Raw genomic sequence first — 16,513 nt, 5'->3', positions numbered from 1 at the left:
GATGGATAACCCTGAGAAGAGCGGCGGGTTAGCAAAGCCATCCGAAACTCAGAATGTTATGTTTCTTCAATCCCGTGGAACACAGTGTTGCTCTGGTCATTGATTTGAGATCTTGGCCTCTGCTTATCTCAGCCTAATTTCTGGGAGAACTTGGATTGGGAGTTAGTTGCAAAATAAAACAGGTTTAAGAGTGAAAATCAGGACTTGATAGTCAAACGAAGGAATCTGTTTTTGAAACCAGTAAAAGCGATCGTCTTCAAATAAAATAATAGTCCGGGAGTTCCCGTCATGGCGCAGTGGTTAACGAATCCGACTAGGAACCATGAGGTCGCGGGTTCGGTCCCTGCCCTTGCTCAGTGGGTTAACGATCCGGCGTTGCCCTGAGCTGTGGTGTAGGTTGCAGACACGGCTAGGATCCTGCGTTGCTGTGGCTCTGGCGTAGGCCAGTGGCTACAGCTCCGATTGGACCCCTAGCCTGGGAACCTCCATATGCCGCAGGAGCGGCCCAAGAAATGGCAAAAAGACAAAAAATAAAAATAAAAAAATAATAATAGTCCGATTTAAGACTGTCGGGCACTATAATTAGCTGGAATTAGAAAAGTATACATTAAGAACAAAGTTTCCTTAAACATCAGGTCCTGGGAAGATAGGCTTACGAATCTAAACATAAACTTGTATTTTAGAAATTAGGGGTTTCATCTTACTAGAAAGAAATAGACGGCAGGATTTCACAATTGGCATCAGCCTGCACTTCCCTAATCTTGACAATCAAAAATGTTTCCAGACGTGGCCAGATATCCCCCACGGGGCAAAGCAGTGGAGAATCACTGCTTTGAAGTAATGCTTATCCCATACTTTGACCATTATTGCTCACTTGTACCCAAGCTACTGAAAATAGTCTGTTTTCTGGCTTCTCATCAAACTTTTAGATTCGGCTTAAAACTGTTGTCTGAATCCATGAGACCCAAAACAATGTTTTCTCCACTGCAAGCTCTTCTATATGCAGATGTGCAAATCCCTGCTGATAAGAGGAAGTTCTCTAGGATAATTACCAAAAAAGTACCTATTCTAGGTGGACTAATTTTAAAGTGTTCCTTCTACCCACTAATGCCTTCTGGGACTGGACAAGGCAGATTGGAGATTGGACACTGGTCTGGACTTCAGGCCCACTCAAGAAGCACCTCTGCATCTGTACAATCTTTTCTGGTAGCCCTGAGTCAGCATACTTAATCCACTCTCAGATTCTTAAAATACATTTCTGACTTTCAGTAAAGAAACCAATTTCCATATCCATTGTGCTTCGTGAGATTGACTTATGGCGATTTAATTTAATAATGTCCTATGGTAATAACTTACCAAAAAGCATTGATAAAACAGGTGTTTGATGGACACACTCACATTTATTGAATACCAACTATGTCAAGCAATGTATTGTTATGCTAGGAAAAGGCCATAAGTATACGTTTCGCTGATAATTTACTCTTCTTAGGAATGTAATAATTAACTATTCTTAGGTATCTAATTATCTAAAATTATGTTTTACAAATGTTATTGGAAGGAGTCAATGAATAGGAATCCAGAAGCAGATATTCCAATAATAAATAGAAAATAACTATCCTGTTTGACAAAGTTATTACAGATAAAATACCCAACATGATCTCTTAAAGGACTCACAGGAGGTTTATTAGTTAGTTAAATTTAAGCACTTTCAGAATTTAAATTCTGGACAATTCAAGAAGTTATTTATACATTACTGGTTAATATGTTAATGCACTGCAGAAACAAACTTCAAAATCTCAGTGGATTAATTCCACAAGGGCTTATTTCTTCCTCCCCCTAATTAGCAGCAACATTTGACTAACTAATCACTCCTTCCATTTCGAATCACATTCTTTACTTCCTCTCCTGGATGCCATTCTTTTTTTTATTTCTCCTTCTACTTCCCTTTCAGGTTCTTTCCTCATTTCCCAGACCTCTGAATATTTGCACGTGTCAGGGCTTGATCCTCACACCTCTTTTTTAAGACTCATGCCTTTGATATAACCCATACACGTTTGACTTCCAAATGTATGTCATGCAAGGCCTCCTGAATGCCAGGCTCATTTACAAGGGCCTATTCAAGGTCTCCACATGGATATCTAATAGATTTCCCACATTTTGTTTGATTTTACATTCCCCCCCCAAACATCCTCTTTTCTGTGTTAACATGGAAGCAAATGTCAGTTCCATTTTGGTCACTAAGTGCGCTAACCACGAGCTTATCCTTTATTCCTCTTTCTCTTTCCCACTAATCTAGCAACATGACCTGAATGTCAGAACCCACACCTTCTCATCCATACCAGTGCTACCACCCAACACCAAACCACCTTATCTAACTATAACACTATCCTCTTAGACCATGCCTGGTCATAGATTTTTGTAACCTTGAAGTCCCTTTACCACATGGCAATCAGAGTAGTACTTTAAAAACATAATTTCAGAGTACGTCACTCCTCTGTCTAAAATTCCTCAGTACGTAGAAATAGACCTCAAGAAATCCAGATGTTGGAATTAAGAGAAAAGAGTTTTAAAGCAGTTATCATACAAGTATATTTAAGACAGTAAAGAATGTTTATAAGAAAGAGCAGAGAATATCAGTAGATATTGCTGCATATCAGCAGAGAAGTGAAAATGACAAAAAATAAAGTAAGTTTTAACTTTGAAAAGAACAACATTTGGAAAAAATTCACTGGATAGTCTAATCATCAAAAGTTACAGAAGAGGAGTTCCCGTCGTGGCGCAGTGGTTAACGAATCCGACTAGGAACCATGAGGTTGCGGGTTCGATCCCTGCCCTTGCTCAGTGGGTTAAGGATCCGGCGTTGCCGTGAGCTGTGGTGTAGGTTGCAGACGCGGCTCGGATCCCGTGTTGCTGTGGCTCTGGCGTAGGCCGGTGGCTACAGCTCCGATTCGACCCCTAGCCTGGGAACCTCCATATGCCTCGGGAGCGGCCCAAGAAATAGCAACAATAACAACAACAACAAAAAAGACAAAAGACAAAAAAAAATAAAATAAAATAAAGTAATAGGTTTATAAGGCTGTTGATATAAGGGCAAATTAAAACAAAAAAAGTTACAGAAGAAATGATTAATGAAATTATGGGAAAGATTGATAGAATTTATCCAATGTGAAAAACACAAAGAGATTTAACTTATTTTTATTTATTTATTTATTTATTTTGTCTTTCTGCTATTTCTTTGGGCCGCTCATGCGGCATATGGAGGTTCCCAGGCTAGGGGTCACATCGGAGCTGTAGCCACTGGCCTATGCCAAAGCCACAGCAACGCGGGATCCTAGCCGTGTCTGCAACCTACACCACAGCTCAGGGCAACGCCGGATCGTTAACCCACTGAGCAAGGGCAGGGACCGAACCCGCGACCTCATGGTTCCTAGTCAGATTTGTTAACCACTGGGCCATGATGGGAACTCCATACAAAGAGATTTTAAAAGTGTGAAGCCGTGGAGACTTAGAGGAGAATGTCAAGCAGTCTAATGTAGGTGTAATTTGCATCTAAGAAGGAAAAGCAAGACATAGTGGGACAGAAAGAATATATGAAGAAATAATGACCCCACACAGCACTTTTTAATGAGTCCACAGCATACAAAAATTTATCTCACAGTCTGCTTTCAAGAAAAAACCTGTGACATTTGGTGGCAGGAGTGACCCAAGAAAGTCAGTATGGATGGCATTTGAAAGCTGTCAGGCTAGTAATGAATACCTCACCACTTTTGGGAAGTGGAACAAAGAGAGTCCCTGGCAATTGTTAAAACTTCGCCAGTGGTGAATGTGGATAATGCAGCAGTGGCAAGAAATGCCTTACCTTAGCAATCACTTGAAAAATGGGGGAAATAATAATTATAAAGGTAAAGGGGTTAGGTGACAATTGCAAATTTTATGGACACTCTCGAAAAAGATAATAAAGAGCAAAGTATGAAAGCCAGAATGCCTTTTTGGTAGCCTTAAAGAGGCTCTCAATTCCTGCAGTGAGAAGATAGAGAAGGCTGAGGACCAGAACTTGGACTTCATATTAAGAGTAGCAGAGCTCCAAAGAACATTAAACTCTTAAACAATGCATATTTTCTATGCCACGGTCAGGGCTCTGGTGGGGAAATGGAACCATAATGGGACTGATAACACCAAAAATCCTGAACCCTCAGATTCCTTAAAGACGAGCATTCTCCCATATTTTGAAGACAATGCAAGGCTTTTTCTCAGCAAGATATGAACTCTCCCAAGATTTTCTCCCCACCTTCTCTGCTGGTGCCTAGGTTCAGAAATAGGCCTAAGTAATGGCAAAATCAGGCCATAGATGTCCTGGGTCTACTAAGGAAGGAAAGGGACACTAATTCAAAGGAAGTGCAGAGTCTAACCAGCACATTCTAGGAGGAGTTGAGACAATGCACGACCTTGGAGTAGAGAGTGTGTGATCAAAGAGGTGCAGCATAAGTTTATGAATTAAGAAACTACCAGTACATAGGATTTAACATCTTGGTAAAGCTTTTGGAAAACAGGTAAGACACAGAGCTTCTGGGCCAGCTCCTACATGGGCCATACAGTTACATTCCCAATGCAAAGCTATGTCAGCCATCTTTCCCTCTGAAGATATATAGAGTGACTGGACATCCTGCAAGCCATGACACTCATCCCTCTAAGGATAATATCATGCTAACTGGAGAGCATAAGGAAAAAGTAACTCTTTGTGGATGTCTTTGGTCAGACAAGAGAGCTCCAAGAAGAGAAAGAACCTCTAAGATGTTTCAAGGACCCACCACAGTAGTAAAATTTTAGGGTCCAGTGTCCTAGGGCATTTTAAGACACTCCCCTCAAAGTATAGGACAAATTATTGGTTCTGGCACATGCACTTCCCACCACAAAGAAAGAACCACAGCACCTAGGAGACATCTTTAGACCTTAGAGACAGCATGTACCATAACTGAGTATAATGCCAAGATTCATTCTGCATGACCTGAGATACTGCGAGCTTTGAATGGGGCCTGGAATAGTACAAATGGCTTTGCAGGAGATCCTGGCATTGGTGCAAGCAGGCCTGACTCTCACACCATATAACCTCACAAATCCTATGGTATTGGAAATACCAGTGGTACAAAAAGATGATGTTAGATTTACGGCAAACCCTAATGCAAGAATCAGCAATGCAGACACCATCAGTTTTGGATCAAAGCCATGCTACCTGCAGCACAGATTTATATTCTGATAGGACATAAAGTGACCATGCAACTAGAACAGCCTTAAGCTCATTTAAGCTTAAATTAAACCTAAAGTTAAGAAGACCAAGAAGAAAGCCAGAGAAAGTTGGAAGTAGTACATACGGAATCAAGAATAAACATGACACTTGAACTACAAGAGCAGCTAGTCTAGACACCCCCATCATTCACTATTTTTTCACCAGGACCTGTCCTTCAGGTCACAAAGGTAATCTATTATCATAGCTGATGGGCGATAAAAAATTTGAGTGGGGTCAGTTCCCTGATGGCCGAGCAGCTTAAGCATCTGGGGTTGTCACTGGTAGGGCGTGGGTTCCATCCCTGGCCTAAGAACTTCCATATACCATGGGTGTGACCCAAAAAAAATTTTTTTTGAGCTTGGTTTACAAATGGATTAGCTTAACATGTTGGTGCAAACCTTAGAAAACAGGAATGAGGGCAAATCCTCCCAGCTAGGCAAAGCTTTGGGCAGTGACCTCGTTGTCTACTTTGCACACAAAAAGAAGTTGCCCGAGCTGAGCTTCAAAAACACAGAGAATCATGGGTAATGGCAAATGGCTTAGCAAGGGAGTCAGGAACCTGGGAGAAGAAAGATCAGAAAATCAGGGACAAAGAGATCTGGGGTAGACACGGGAGTATGTTCATATGGAAAGCGGTATCAAGTGTGACAATTTTCACTTGTGGCTAATGCTCAATAAGAGGATCCCCTAAAGGAGAGACACTAACTGACCAGGTAGACCACCGGAATATGCAAAGAACTCCTACCAATCAATAGTGAAAAGACAACCCAATTAAAATGGGAGAAAAGATTTGAACAGAGGCTTCATAAAATAAGGCAAATGTCCAAGGACATGACTAAGTAATGAACATCACTAGTGAGGAAAGTACAAATTAAATCAACAACAACAACAAAAAGTACTACTTCATCCAACTAAAATAGCTGCAGTTAAAAAGACAATGACAGGGAGTTCCCATTGTGGCTCAGTGGTTAACGAACCTGAGTAGTATCCATGAGGATGCGGGTTTGATCCCTGGCCTTGCTCAGTGGGTTAAGAATCCGGCGTTGCAGTGAGCTGTGGTGTAGGTCGCAGACATGGCATGGATCCCAAGTTGCTGTGGCTCTGGCGTAGGCCAGCAGCTATAGCTCTGATTCAACCCCTAGCCTGGGAACCTCCATATACCACCGGTGCTGCCCTAAAAAGAAACCCCCCCAAAAAAACCAAACACAATGACAACAATAGAGAACTTATACATTATAGTTGGTGTGTAAATAGCATAACCATTTTGGAAAGATTGATCAGGATGCTTTTTACATAGTTAAACATGTACCCATCCTTTAACTACAAAATCTTAATTCAACTATGCAAGAGACAGGATAATAAATATCCACAAAAGCACTTATACGTGAATACCCACGGCACCTCCATTCATGATTTCCCCAAACTTAGAAATAACTTAAATATCAATGAGGTTTGATAAACAGATGGTGATATATTTACACAATGGAATACTACACAGGAATAAAAAAGAATGCATATCTGATACACCTAAGAACGTGGCTGAATCTGAAAAAACAAAACATAAAGTCAGACACCAAAAAGTGTTTATTATGTGATTCCATTCAAATGAATTTCAAAAAGAGATAAATTAATCTCTGGTGATTAATTGCCTATTGAAGGACTGAATGATTGGAAGGGGGTCACAGAACTTTCTGGGGTAATGGAAATAGTATGTATTTTTTTGTGTGCACTTAGGATCCGTGCATTTTACTCTGTGTGAATTTTTACCTTAGGATAATTTAAAATAAAAAGTACAATACAATATTATAATAGTTCTCGGATCCTAACTTCTGCCCCTGATTCTCCTCTCCAGCTCCATAGACCTATTGCTGTTTCTCATCCTTTGTACTTGCAGTTCTTTCTGCCTGAAAATTATTCTTCTCTCACACAACCACACACTCTGAGCTTTATATGAATCTATACGAATTTTTGCCCCCTCATGTAATTTAGATCTGTGTGCAAATAGGGACTTCAAATCAAAGAGGTCCACCCTTGCTACCTTATATAAAATAGACCATTTACCATGATCACAATCCATACAGTTTTCTGCTTCATTTTTCTCCTTTCATTCTTTTTTTTTCTTTTTTTTTTCTTTTCTTGGCTGTGCCCATGACATGTGGAAATTCCCAGACCAGAGATCACACCCATGCCACCACAGTGGCCCAAGATGCTGCCATGACAATGCCGGATCCTTAACCCCAATTGAACCACAAGAGAATTCCTTTTTCTTCTCTTTCTTAACACTTATCACCATTTATACAGATTGTGAGAGCAGAAACTTAATTCTGTTCTTCCTGGCACACTGGAACACTGCCTGGCACACTGCCCTGGAACACTGCCTGGCACATAGTAGGCTCTCTACAAAATTTGGTGAAGAGGTGTACATTGAATATATCTTCAGGCTTGCCATACTGAGAAATTCATGGTATATTCAGTCAAAGGGAATGTTTTTTAGGTGAATGCTTTGTCTGCATTTGTAAATGAATCCCGAGATAGCTATTATTAGATTACTAGATTTCTCAGCAGGCTCCAAACAAGATTATCTAACTCCCTTTCATGTTTCCTGGAAAGTTTGTGATAAAGAGAGCAAAGAAAGTCAAGTACCAAAACAGCTTTTATACTCCCCTCCCTAGGGAAACCTGATAATTTTCTGCACAGAAAAGGAAGAGTGTCAAAATGTCATTTTGTACATAGTTTATGGTACAATCAAATGATGTGAAGAGCTACCAGATAAATTTTAGAATCAGAAGCAACCTTAGAAATCATTTAGCAGAGACTTCCAACAGAAACTTATTGCTAGGATTTATTATTTTATTTTATTTTTTCAGGGCCACACAGACAGCATATGGAGGTTTCCAGGCTGGGGGTTGAATCGGAGCTGCAGCTGCTGGCCTACACCACAGCCACAGCCACAGCAACTCTGGATCCGGGCTGCCTCTGCCACCTATGCTACAGCCAGCTCACAACAAATGCCGGATCCTTAACCCACTGAGCAAGGCCGGGGGTTAAACATGCATCTTCATGGATACTAGTCAGGTTCATTACTGCTGAGTCACAATGGGATCTCCAATAGGATTTATTATTATTATTTTTTTATCACATCACCAAAGATCTTACAGTTACTTGCTGGCACATCCAGCTTTGCCTGTCACTCACAATGTTATTCAAACTCACACTAATACAAAATTGAATTATTTGAATTTTTCATCAATTCATTCAGTCAGTGAATAATTTTGAAGGGAATTCAGTCTTCTTGTCAGATCAGGGTCAGTTGTTCTATTGAGAATGAAAGGTAAAGAATTTGGATAAACATATAGCCGGGAATAACTTTGGAATAAAAAAATGAGGGAGTTGCCTAACCATGCTTTCTCTTGTTTTATATGTTATTTAACATATAACATTTATATGTTAAATATCTATTACCCTTAGTTCCTGGTATAATATAGATATATGTTATATTATATTAAAGGCAGTCATAATTTTGGCCTGGTCAGGTATTCCTCACTCTCTCTTTTCTTATACTCTTTTCAAAGTACGTATTTTCAGAGTCACATTTCTCTTTTAAAATATTCACGTCCCCATCACCATCTTTTGAAGATAGAAAAGTCTTTACAATTTATTATATTTTGTATTTTGGAATATCCACAGATCTCATCAGGAAGTTTCTGCTCAGTGCTGAGTCTCGTTCATTTTTCAATAAAGGGATTCCTAGAGTGGAAAGGAAAAAGTAAAATTATAAACACTTTGCTAAACCTAGAATTCTTATTGTTTCTAAAATTTATCTTAAGATTTTGAAACCATCAACCTAAGACAGTTTAGCAACATCTCTCTACTCATGATTGACTTCATCACAATTTGTATGACTTTAATTTCTCTAAGTTCAGTGATGGCTGGGTTGGAGTCCTTGATCTCATTGTTGCTTGTCATCACTGCTCTGCTGTGTCACCCTTGGCAAATGCAATTCTGTGGTTTGGCATTCTTTGACAAAACTTAGTACAGTTGTCCCTTGGTATCCTGGGGGATTAATTCCAAGACATGCCCCCACCTCCCCACCCCAGATGCTCGAGGCCCTTATGAAAGCAACATAGTATGTAGATCTTTTCAGGTCAGCACAGCATTTATCATTCACATCTGCCCTCCTGATAAAGTGAAGAAGCTTTCTTACTCCTACCAAGGGCTCCACGTGGGCTCTGCAGCCTCCCTCACGGAGACCTCTGCAATTCTGCCCACTCCTGTTCTACAGGAAAAAATTTCTCCCTCTCTACTAGAAATTCTCCTACAAATAGGAACCTATTTCTCTGCTCTCCATAGAAAAACTTCTTGGAAAAAATAATTCCAATTCTCTTTCCTTTTTCTCCTTAATTCATCCCACTCTAGCTTCTGCCTTCCTCAATCTGCTAAAACTGCTCTTGTCAAGGTCACCAATGGTCTTATTGCCAAATGCAGTGACCACGCCTATGGCTAAGGACCATGTCTATGCTCTAAACTTACTAGACTTTTCAAATATACTCACACATATCTGATCACTATCTGCTTTTTAAAAATTTTTAGGTCGTAGCGATCATCACTTTATATTCCCCTGATTTTCCTTCTCATTGCTTTCACCAGCCTTTTTGGTTTTTTTTTTACCATTATTCCTTCATTATCTGACTTTTAAATGTCATCCCAACACCAGGCCTCAATCCTGAATCCTCTTTTCTTCTCTCTGTACACTTTCCCCAAATGGTATGATCTATTTCCATCATTTACATGCCATCTAGATGCTAGAACAACCCAATTTATACCTCAAGTGCCGACCCCTCCTTGACCTTCAGCTCATGGTCAACCTACCTGTTTGACCTCTCCACCTGATGTCTCCATGACTTCTCAAACATACCATGGTCAAAGCAGAACTCTTAATTTTCATTCTACTAACAGTTTTTGTTTTTTTTTTTCAGTCTTTCCCCATCTTAGAAAGTGGCACCATCTCAGAAAGTGAGATTGCCTCACAGTGATCAAACTAGAAACCTGAGTCATTCTTGACCTACCCTCTCCACACCATGACATTGGTTTTATAAGCTAAGTCCATTGTTTTGATCAACCAAAAATGCTCATGCTGCAACCCTCCCAGTCCAAGCACATCAGCTTACATGGATTAGTGCCAAGTGGTTGCCCAAGCAGTTTCAACTCTTGCCTCCTAGTCCATGCTTCATACAGCAGACAGAGTGAACTGCTGAAAATATACATGAGAACATCTCACTCCTTATTAGCTTTCAACTCTATGAAAATGAAATGAAATCCATTTTCTTACCTGCTAAGCCTCACAAAGTCTGCTCTCACCTTGGTATCTGTCCCTAACTCATGAGGCTCCAGCCACAAAGAATTCTCTCCAAGAATTCTTTTCCTGCTTCAAAGCTTTTGCACTCACTCTGCTGGCATGGTTGTTTCCCAAGATTTTCCCAGGCTGGGCTCCTTCTCATCCTTCAATTCTATCTAAAGAAGTTTCCCTCAATTGACCCCCTTCACTGATCATAGTATTGTCTTTATTTTTTTCCTAGCATTTGTCATCCAGTATTCATCTTTTCCATAAATATATTTATGAAGCATACACTACATGAAGGCAGAGTGTTTGTTCATCCCTTTCATCAAACTAACCAATAGCACAGTACCTGTCAAGCACAACTCAAAAAAATACTTGAACAAATCAATGAATAACAAAATTTTATTTGATTACTCTTTCTCTCCTTAACATTCTTTTCATTCTCTGGTTGAGTAATTTGACTTCATTTCCTATTCTCTCCCCAAAGATATTGTAATATAGTTATGTCATAGTGTGCTCTAAGGTCCCGCAACCTAAATTATTGACAATCTGAGTTTATTTATATGTATTGTATCCATTACAAATAGTTTTACTTGCAAGAAATAGAATTCCTGGCAAGTAGTTTACATTTTGCATGTAACTAGGAGTTTAGAGGGGTGGCGGTGGCTGCAGTGGGGTCAGCAGCTCAGGGATGTCTAGTTTAAGGTTGGTATCTAATTCTCTCATCTTTCCTCTCCTGTTCCCATGATAGGTGTTGCAGTTCCAAGCATCACACAACTGTATTCAGTGGACGGCAGCAAGGGCAGCACAAGGGAGAGACATTTTTGGCCACTTCACTTGACATTGTTGAAGGAAAAAAATATTTTCCAGAAAAGCCTGAGCAAACTTCTGTTGGTGTGTCATTGGCCAGAAATGGGTCACTCGCCCACCTCTAGGAATAAAAGTAGGTAATACTTTTGGTATTAAGGAAAAAGGAGGGAAGGGCTTCCAGGAGGACAATAAAGAGTAAGGGCTGTGAACTCTCACAAGTTTAGCCAAATTCAGCCTGTGCCCTTTGGCTTGCTTAGTGAAGGCGGCAGATGGCAATTGCCCCAGTTTCCACTCCATTACTCTACTTGCAATCTTGCAATATTTTGCAACACATGAGCATTGTGACTGAAACAGACAGAGAGGTCTTGTGCTTTCTCCACTCAGGTAGTACTTGCCTGGGTTTTTCTGCATGGCCTCTGTGGCCACTTTAACTTGTCAATTCTGTCGTCTCCATTCAATTTAAAAATCAAGCTATGAAGAGTTAAAGGGATCCATCATAACCTTCTTTCTGGAGCTCAAATTTGGCAAAAATAGAATTTCTATAATTAATATTGCTTTGAAGCCAGCATCTACTTTCATAGGCAGGATTTTCCCCCAATTTAAGTTTACTGGAAAATTGGACTATTTCCTACTACATTTCTTTTCAGGAACAACCTCTCCAATCCTAATATGATACCTGCGGATATTGTGCTATTGGATCTGTTAAGCTCTAGCAGTGAAGAAAAAAATATCTGGAGTTAAACAAAGAAAAAATCGAATAGGACTTTTTTTGCACAAATCTTTTACTTTCCCTTAGCCCTACTTAACTCAGTTGTCTACTTAGTCCTTCATGTTTCTGAATGAATTATTGCTTTCTGGCACCATACATTGAACATTTCCTGCTCACCAGGTCCAAGACTAAGCACTTTACATATATTATTTAATTTGATTCATATAATAATCCAGTGCAGCAATGTTGTCTTCCTCCACCTTAGTCCCACCCCTACGGAAAACTTTTGAAGAAAACTGAGGCCCAGAGAGAAGAAAAGCCTGCTTGGGGGTCATGTAAATTATAACTGCACATCAGGGATTCAGTCAGAGGTCAGTTTCTTTGACTCCAAAGGCTCTTATTCACTGTAGACCACTTTCTTCTTGCATGGATTACTTACTGTTCTTTGGGAAGCACATTTTAGCTCCAGATGCTGTTCTAGGCCTTGTTCTCAAGGCAGTGAAACATCCTTGACATCCTTCTAGGCGATTTTGCTGTCTGGACTATAAGCAGGGTATCTCCCTAATTGAGCAGAAGGAGGTGGCTTTGGAGAATGGCTTTGGCCTCCCACTAAGGCTCCACAGGTCCTTCTTGTTTACAAGGTCTGTTGGTGGAAAGAGGATGGCCACATGGCATGCTCTACCTACTTCCCTCATCAGAACACACTTCTATCTTGAACTCCTTGTGTACCCAAACAGACACAGATAAGCTCCTTGAAAATACACAGTTAATGGTCCTTGAGCTGCCCAGGTATGTATTTCCAGGTGTGAACTTAGGGCCATTTTCTCAGAATACTAATAGCAAATACTTTTATGATGCTTAGTATGTCACAAACATGGGTCTAACATTTGTGTCACTTTCCAATGGCTGCTATTGAGTGATCATAAGCAATGTGACTTAAAACAACAGAAGTTTATTGTCTCACAGTCCTAGAGGCCAAAAGTCCAAACTCAGTATCATTGGGATGAAATCAAAATGTCAGCAAAGCCGTGCTCCCTCCAGAGACTGTAGAGGATAATTTGTGTCTTGCCTCTTTCAGCTCCTGGTGCCTACAAGCATTCCTTGGCTTGTGGTCACATCATTCCAATCCCTGCCTCATCTTCATATCACCTTCTTCTATGTCTGTCTGTGGTCAAATCTCCCTCCCTCTTACACATACATATGATACATTCATATACATGTGATCGTTTTTAGGGTCCACCTGGATAATTTCCACATCTCAAGATCCTTAACTTAAATCTACAAAGTCCCTTTTTACCACACAAGGTAATATTTACAGGTTCCAGGGATTAGGATCAGAGATCTTCAGGAGCCATGATTCAGACTAATACAGTATATTACAAAGAAAGTTCACAGTCACACAACCACTGAGATAAATAGAGTTATTATCTCCATTTACAATGAGGAAATTGAGAGATTATACAATTAATCCAAGGTCAAGTAGTCACTAACTGGCATTATCTGGATTTGAACCAACCTAGGTTATTTCTGACCTTAAAAGCTAGGAGTTCCCCTTGTGGTGCAGTGGAAACAAATCTGAGTAGTATCCATGAGGATGTGTGTTCAATCCCTGTCCTCACTCAGTAGGTTAGGGATCCAGCGTTGCTGTGAGCTATGGTGTAAGTTTCAGACGTGGCTCAGATCCCACATTGCTGCGGCTGTGGCATAGGACCCCTAGCCTGGGAACTTCCACATGCGGCAGGTGAGGCCCTATTAAAAACAAAACGAAACAAACAAAAAAACCTAGCAGTCACTGTAAGAAAATGAAAAAAATAATTCCTAGAGAAGGATGCCCCAGACTTGAGTGTGCCGAGATAGAAATCAAATGAAAAGAGGTTTCGCCTTTTAAGGCAGTGCTCCTAGGTTATGAAATTTCCCCACTCATCTTGGCTGGACTCCTTGTTCCTTTGTATAATTAACATCTTATACATAACCAATTACTTTAAGTGCAGCCTTTTAGAGTGATGTGAGAAAAGGATGATGCACAGAATGTATGAAGTTGAGGTATCTGCTGAATGCATGGAGTTTTAATAATCCATCAAAGGAACAATATGTTTGAGTTGGCAATAAATGGGAAACAAGCTAGTTACTCCTTATCATTTCTAATTTTTAAGACAGACCCTCCTGGAAAAGTTTTGTAGATTCCTGTACCCCTATTTCAGCCAGTTAAAACTTCTTCTGCAACCCATAGATCCCAGAAAGGGTTTTCTAGACTGAACATCCTATAGCATCAAATTTGTTACACTTCTTGCAGACAATCCCATAACCTTCGGGCTATGGCAACCTAAGGTCTTTGCCCCTTAAAATCTCTGACCTACACATCTCTGCTTCTTTCTCAGGTCAGGTTGTTTAACCAATTTTTCCTTTTCTGTATGCATGTTCTGGGGTGTCTTCCAGAAAGCTCTGTCTTTATAGCATCCTTTTAACCTATTCATTTTCTTTTTTTTTTTTTTTTTTTTTTTTGCTATTTCTTTGGGCCGCTCCCGTGGCATATGGAGGTTCCCAGGCTAGGGGTCCAATTGGAGCTGTAGCCACTGGTCTACGCCAGAGCCACAGCAACGCGGGATCCGAGCCGCGTCTGCAACCTACACCACAGCTCACGGCAACGCCGGATCGCCAACCCACAGAGCAAGGGCAGGGACCGAACCCGCAACCTCATGGTTCCTAGTCGGGTTCGTTAACCACTGCGCCACGACGGGAACTCCCTAACCTATTCATTTTCTATTTCTTTCCCCCATACACCCAGTTTCACCAAAACAAATTTCCCAGTTCTTAACATCATCACACTCTTAGGGCAAGTCGCATGACTCAAAGGCCCCATCTTCCTTCCACAGAACTTCACTCTCCTTTGACCAAACTGACACAGGGCTCACATACACTTCAGTTTGTAGCCTTAAGTTGTCCCATCAGTTCTGGGACACCACTGGTATTGCTATTCTACAAAATACTGGAAAGACATATTCAAAGAATGATAATGACATCACAAAATAAAAATATAGTGGCTGGGACTGTAAACTAGCTACACACTCAGATACAAGGGGAACTGATCTTTTGTCAATTAACAGCCTCTGCCACACCAATCTTTCAAAAGAAAGCAACCTGAATACTATTATCAAAAATATAAAGTGATGAGGACATAGACCAACTATTGAAATCTACACAAGGGGCAAGGACAGAGAGACGGGTTCAGGTTTGAATGCTGGCTCTGAGCCCTCATAAGCTGGGGTTCTTCGCCAAATTACCAGTTGTCAGAGTTTTAGCTGAGATAATCACCACTCAAAGGGATTTGGTGAAGATTAACTGGAATATCATATTTAAAGCATGTACTAAAGTGGTCATTACACAGTAAGCATTTATAAATGGTTATTATTTTTATTATTATTGCTATTTAAAGTTTTATATACAAACATATCTACCACAGTTATTCCTGTTGCACCAAAATAATCTACATGTATCAGGAAGTTGATCAGGGAGCAGGCATTCAGTAGAAGAGATACGGTTATTTAAAAGTGATGCAAAGTCTATATGGTACAACAGGAAAGTGCACTTAAAATATAAACATTTAAAGCAGGAGAAATTTGTAAAGAGTATAAATTTAATTAGGTTAAAATCCTCTTAGCTACAGGAAAACTTTAAATGCAGCAAAATTTTTTTTTTTAAATCCACATTTTCTTTTTATTTATTTATTTATTTATTTATTTATTTATTTATTTATTTTTTGGTCTTTTTGCTATTTCTTGGTCTTGGGCTGCTCCCACGGCATATGGAAATTCCCAGGCTAGGGGTCCAGTCGGAGCTGTAGCCACCGGCCTACACCAGAGCCACAGCAACGTGGGATCCAAGCCGCGTCTGCAACCTACACCACAGCTCAGGGCAACGCCGGATCGTTAACCCACTGAGCAAGGCCAGGGATCGAACCCGCAACCTCATGGTTCCTAGTCGGATTCGTTAACCACTTAAATGCAGCAAAATTTTAATCAATATTATCTATGATTCTTTACTTTGTTTTGACTTTTATATTTTTTTAATTTTTAGTGACTGTTTTACTGCTCTTGCCTTGGTTCTTTGTCTGCTTATCTTAAAAAAATCCTTTAAAGTAAAAAAATATTACAGATGTAGTTGAAATCCCTGTATAATGCTTCCTGAGGTTACTTTTCTCATCCCAGAGAAAATCTTTTCTTGAGTTGGTGTATCTTCTTCCTGATCAAGTATTTTACTCTGGGTGTGTAAATATGTATAAAAATATATGATTACTTAGAATTTTAAAAATTATTTGAATAGTATCTGCCTTTCACCTATTTTTAATGTAATACTATCTTTTCAATATATATCC

General features: G+C 40.0%; 1 protein-coding gene across 4 annotated transcripts in view; it reads right to left on the bottom strand.

The window, feature by feature from the left end:
- Positions 1 to 8,116: 8,116 nt before the first annotated feature.
- Positions 8,117 to 16,513, bottom strand: part of SLC27A6 (solute carrier family 27 member 6) — a 98,425-nt gene continuing 90,028 nt past the window's right edge. For 2 of the 4 annotated variants that reach the window (XR_014838734.1, XM_085014448.1), the window contains one exon: positions 8,117 to 9,031. Coding sequence is in view for 1 of the 4 variants with exons in the window: in XM_085014448.1 (XP_084870574.1) it covers positions 9,010 to 9,031 (22 nt within the window). In the remaining 3 variants the exon portion in view is untranslated. The remainder of the gene's footprint in view (positions 9,032 to 16,513) is intronic. The other 2 variants (XR_014838728.1, XR_014838732.1) reach the window with 2 other exon arrangements.

Source organism: Sus scrofa, chromosome 2, assembly GCF_054392235.1.
Source record: "Sus scrofa isolate SSC_HxYL_T2T_F1_AM1 chromosome 2, Sscrofa_HxYL_maternal_Yorkshire_Landrace_v2.0, whole genome shotgun sequence".
Taxonomy (NCBI): domain Eukaryota; kingdom Metazoa; phylum Chordata; class Mammalia; order Artiodactyla; family Suidae; genus Sus; species Sus scrofa.
Note: the sequence above shows the minus strand (reverse complement) of the source record. Positions and strands in the feature narration are given on the sequence as shown.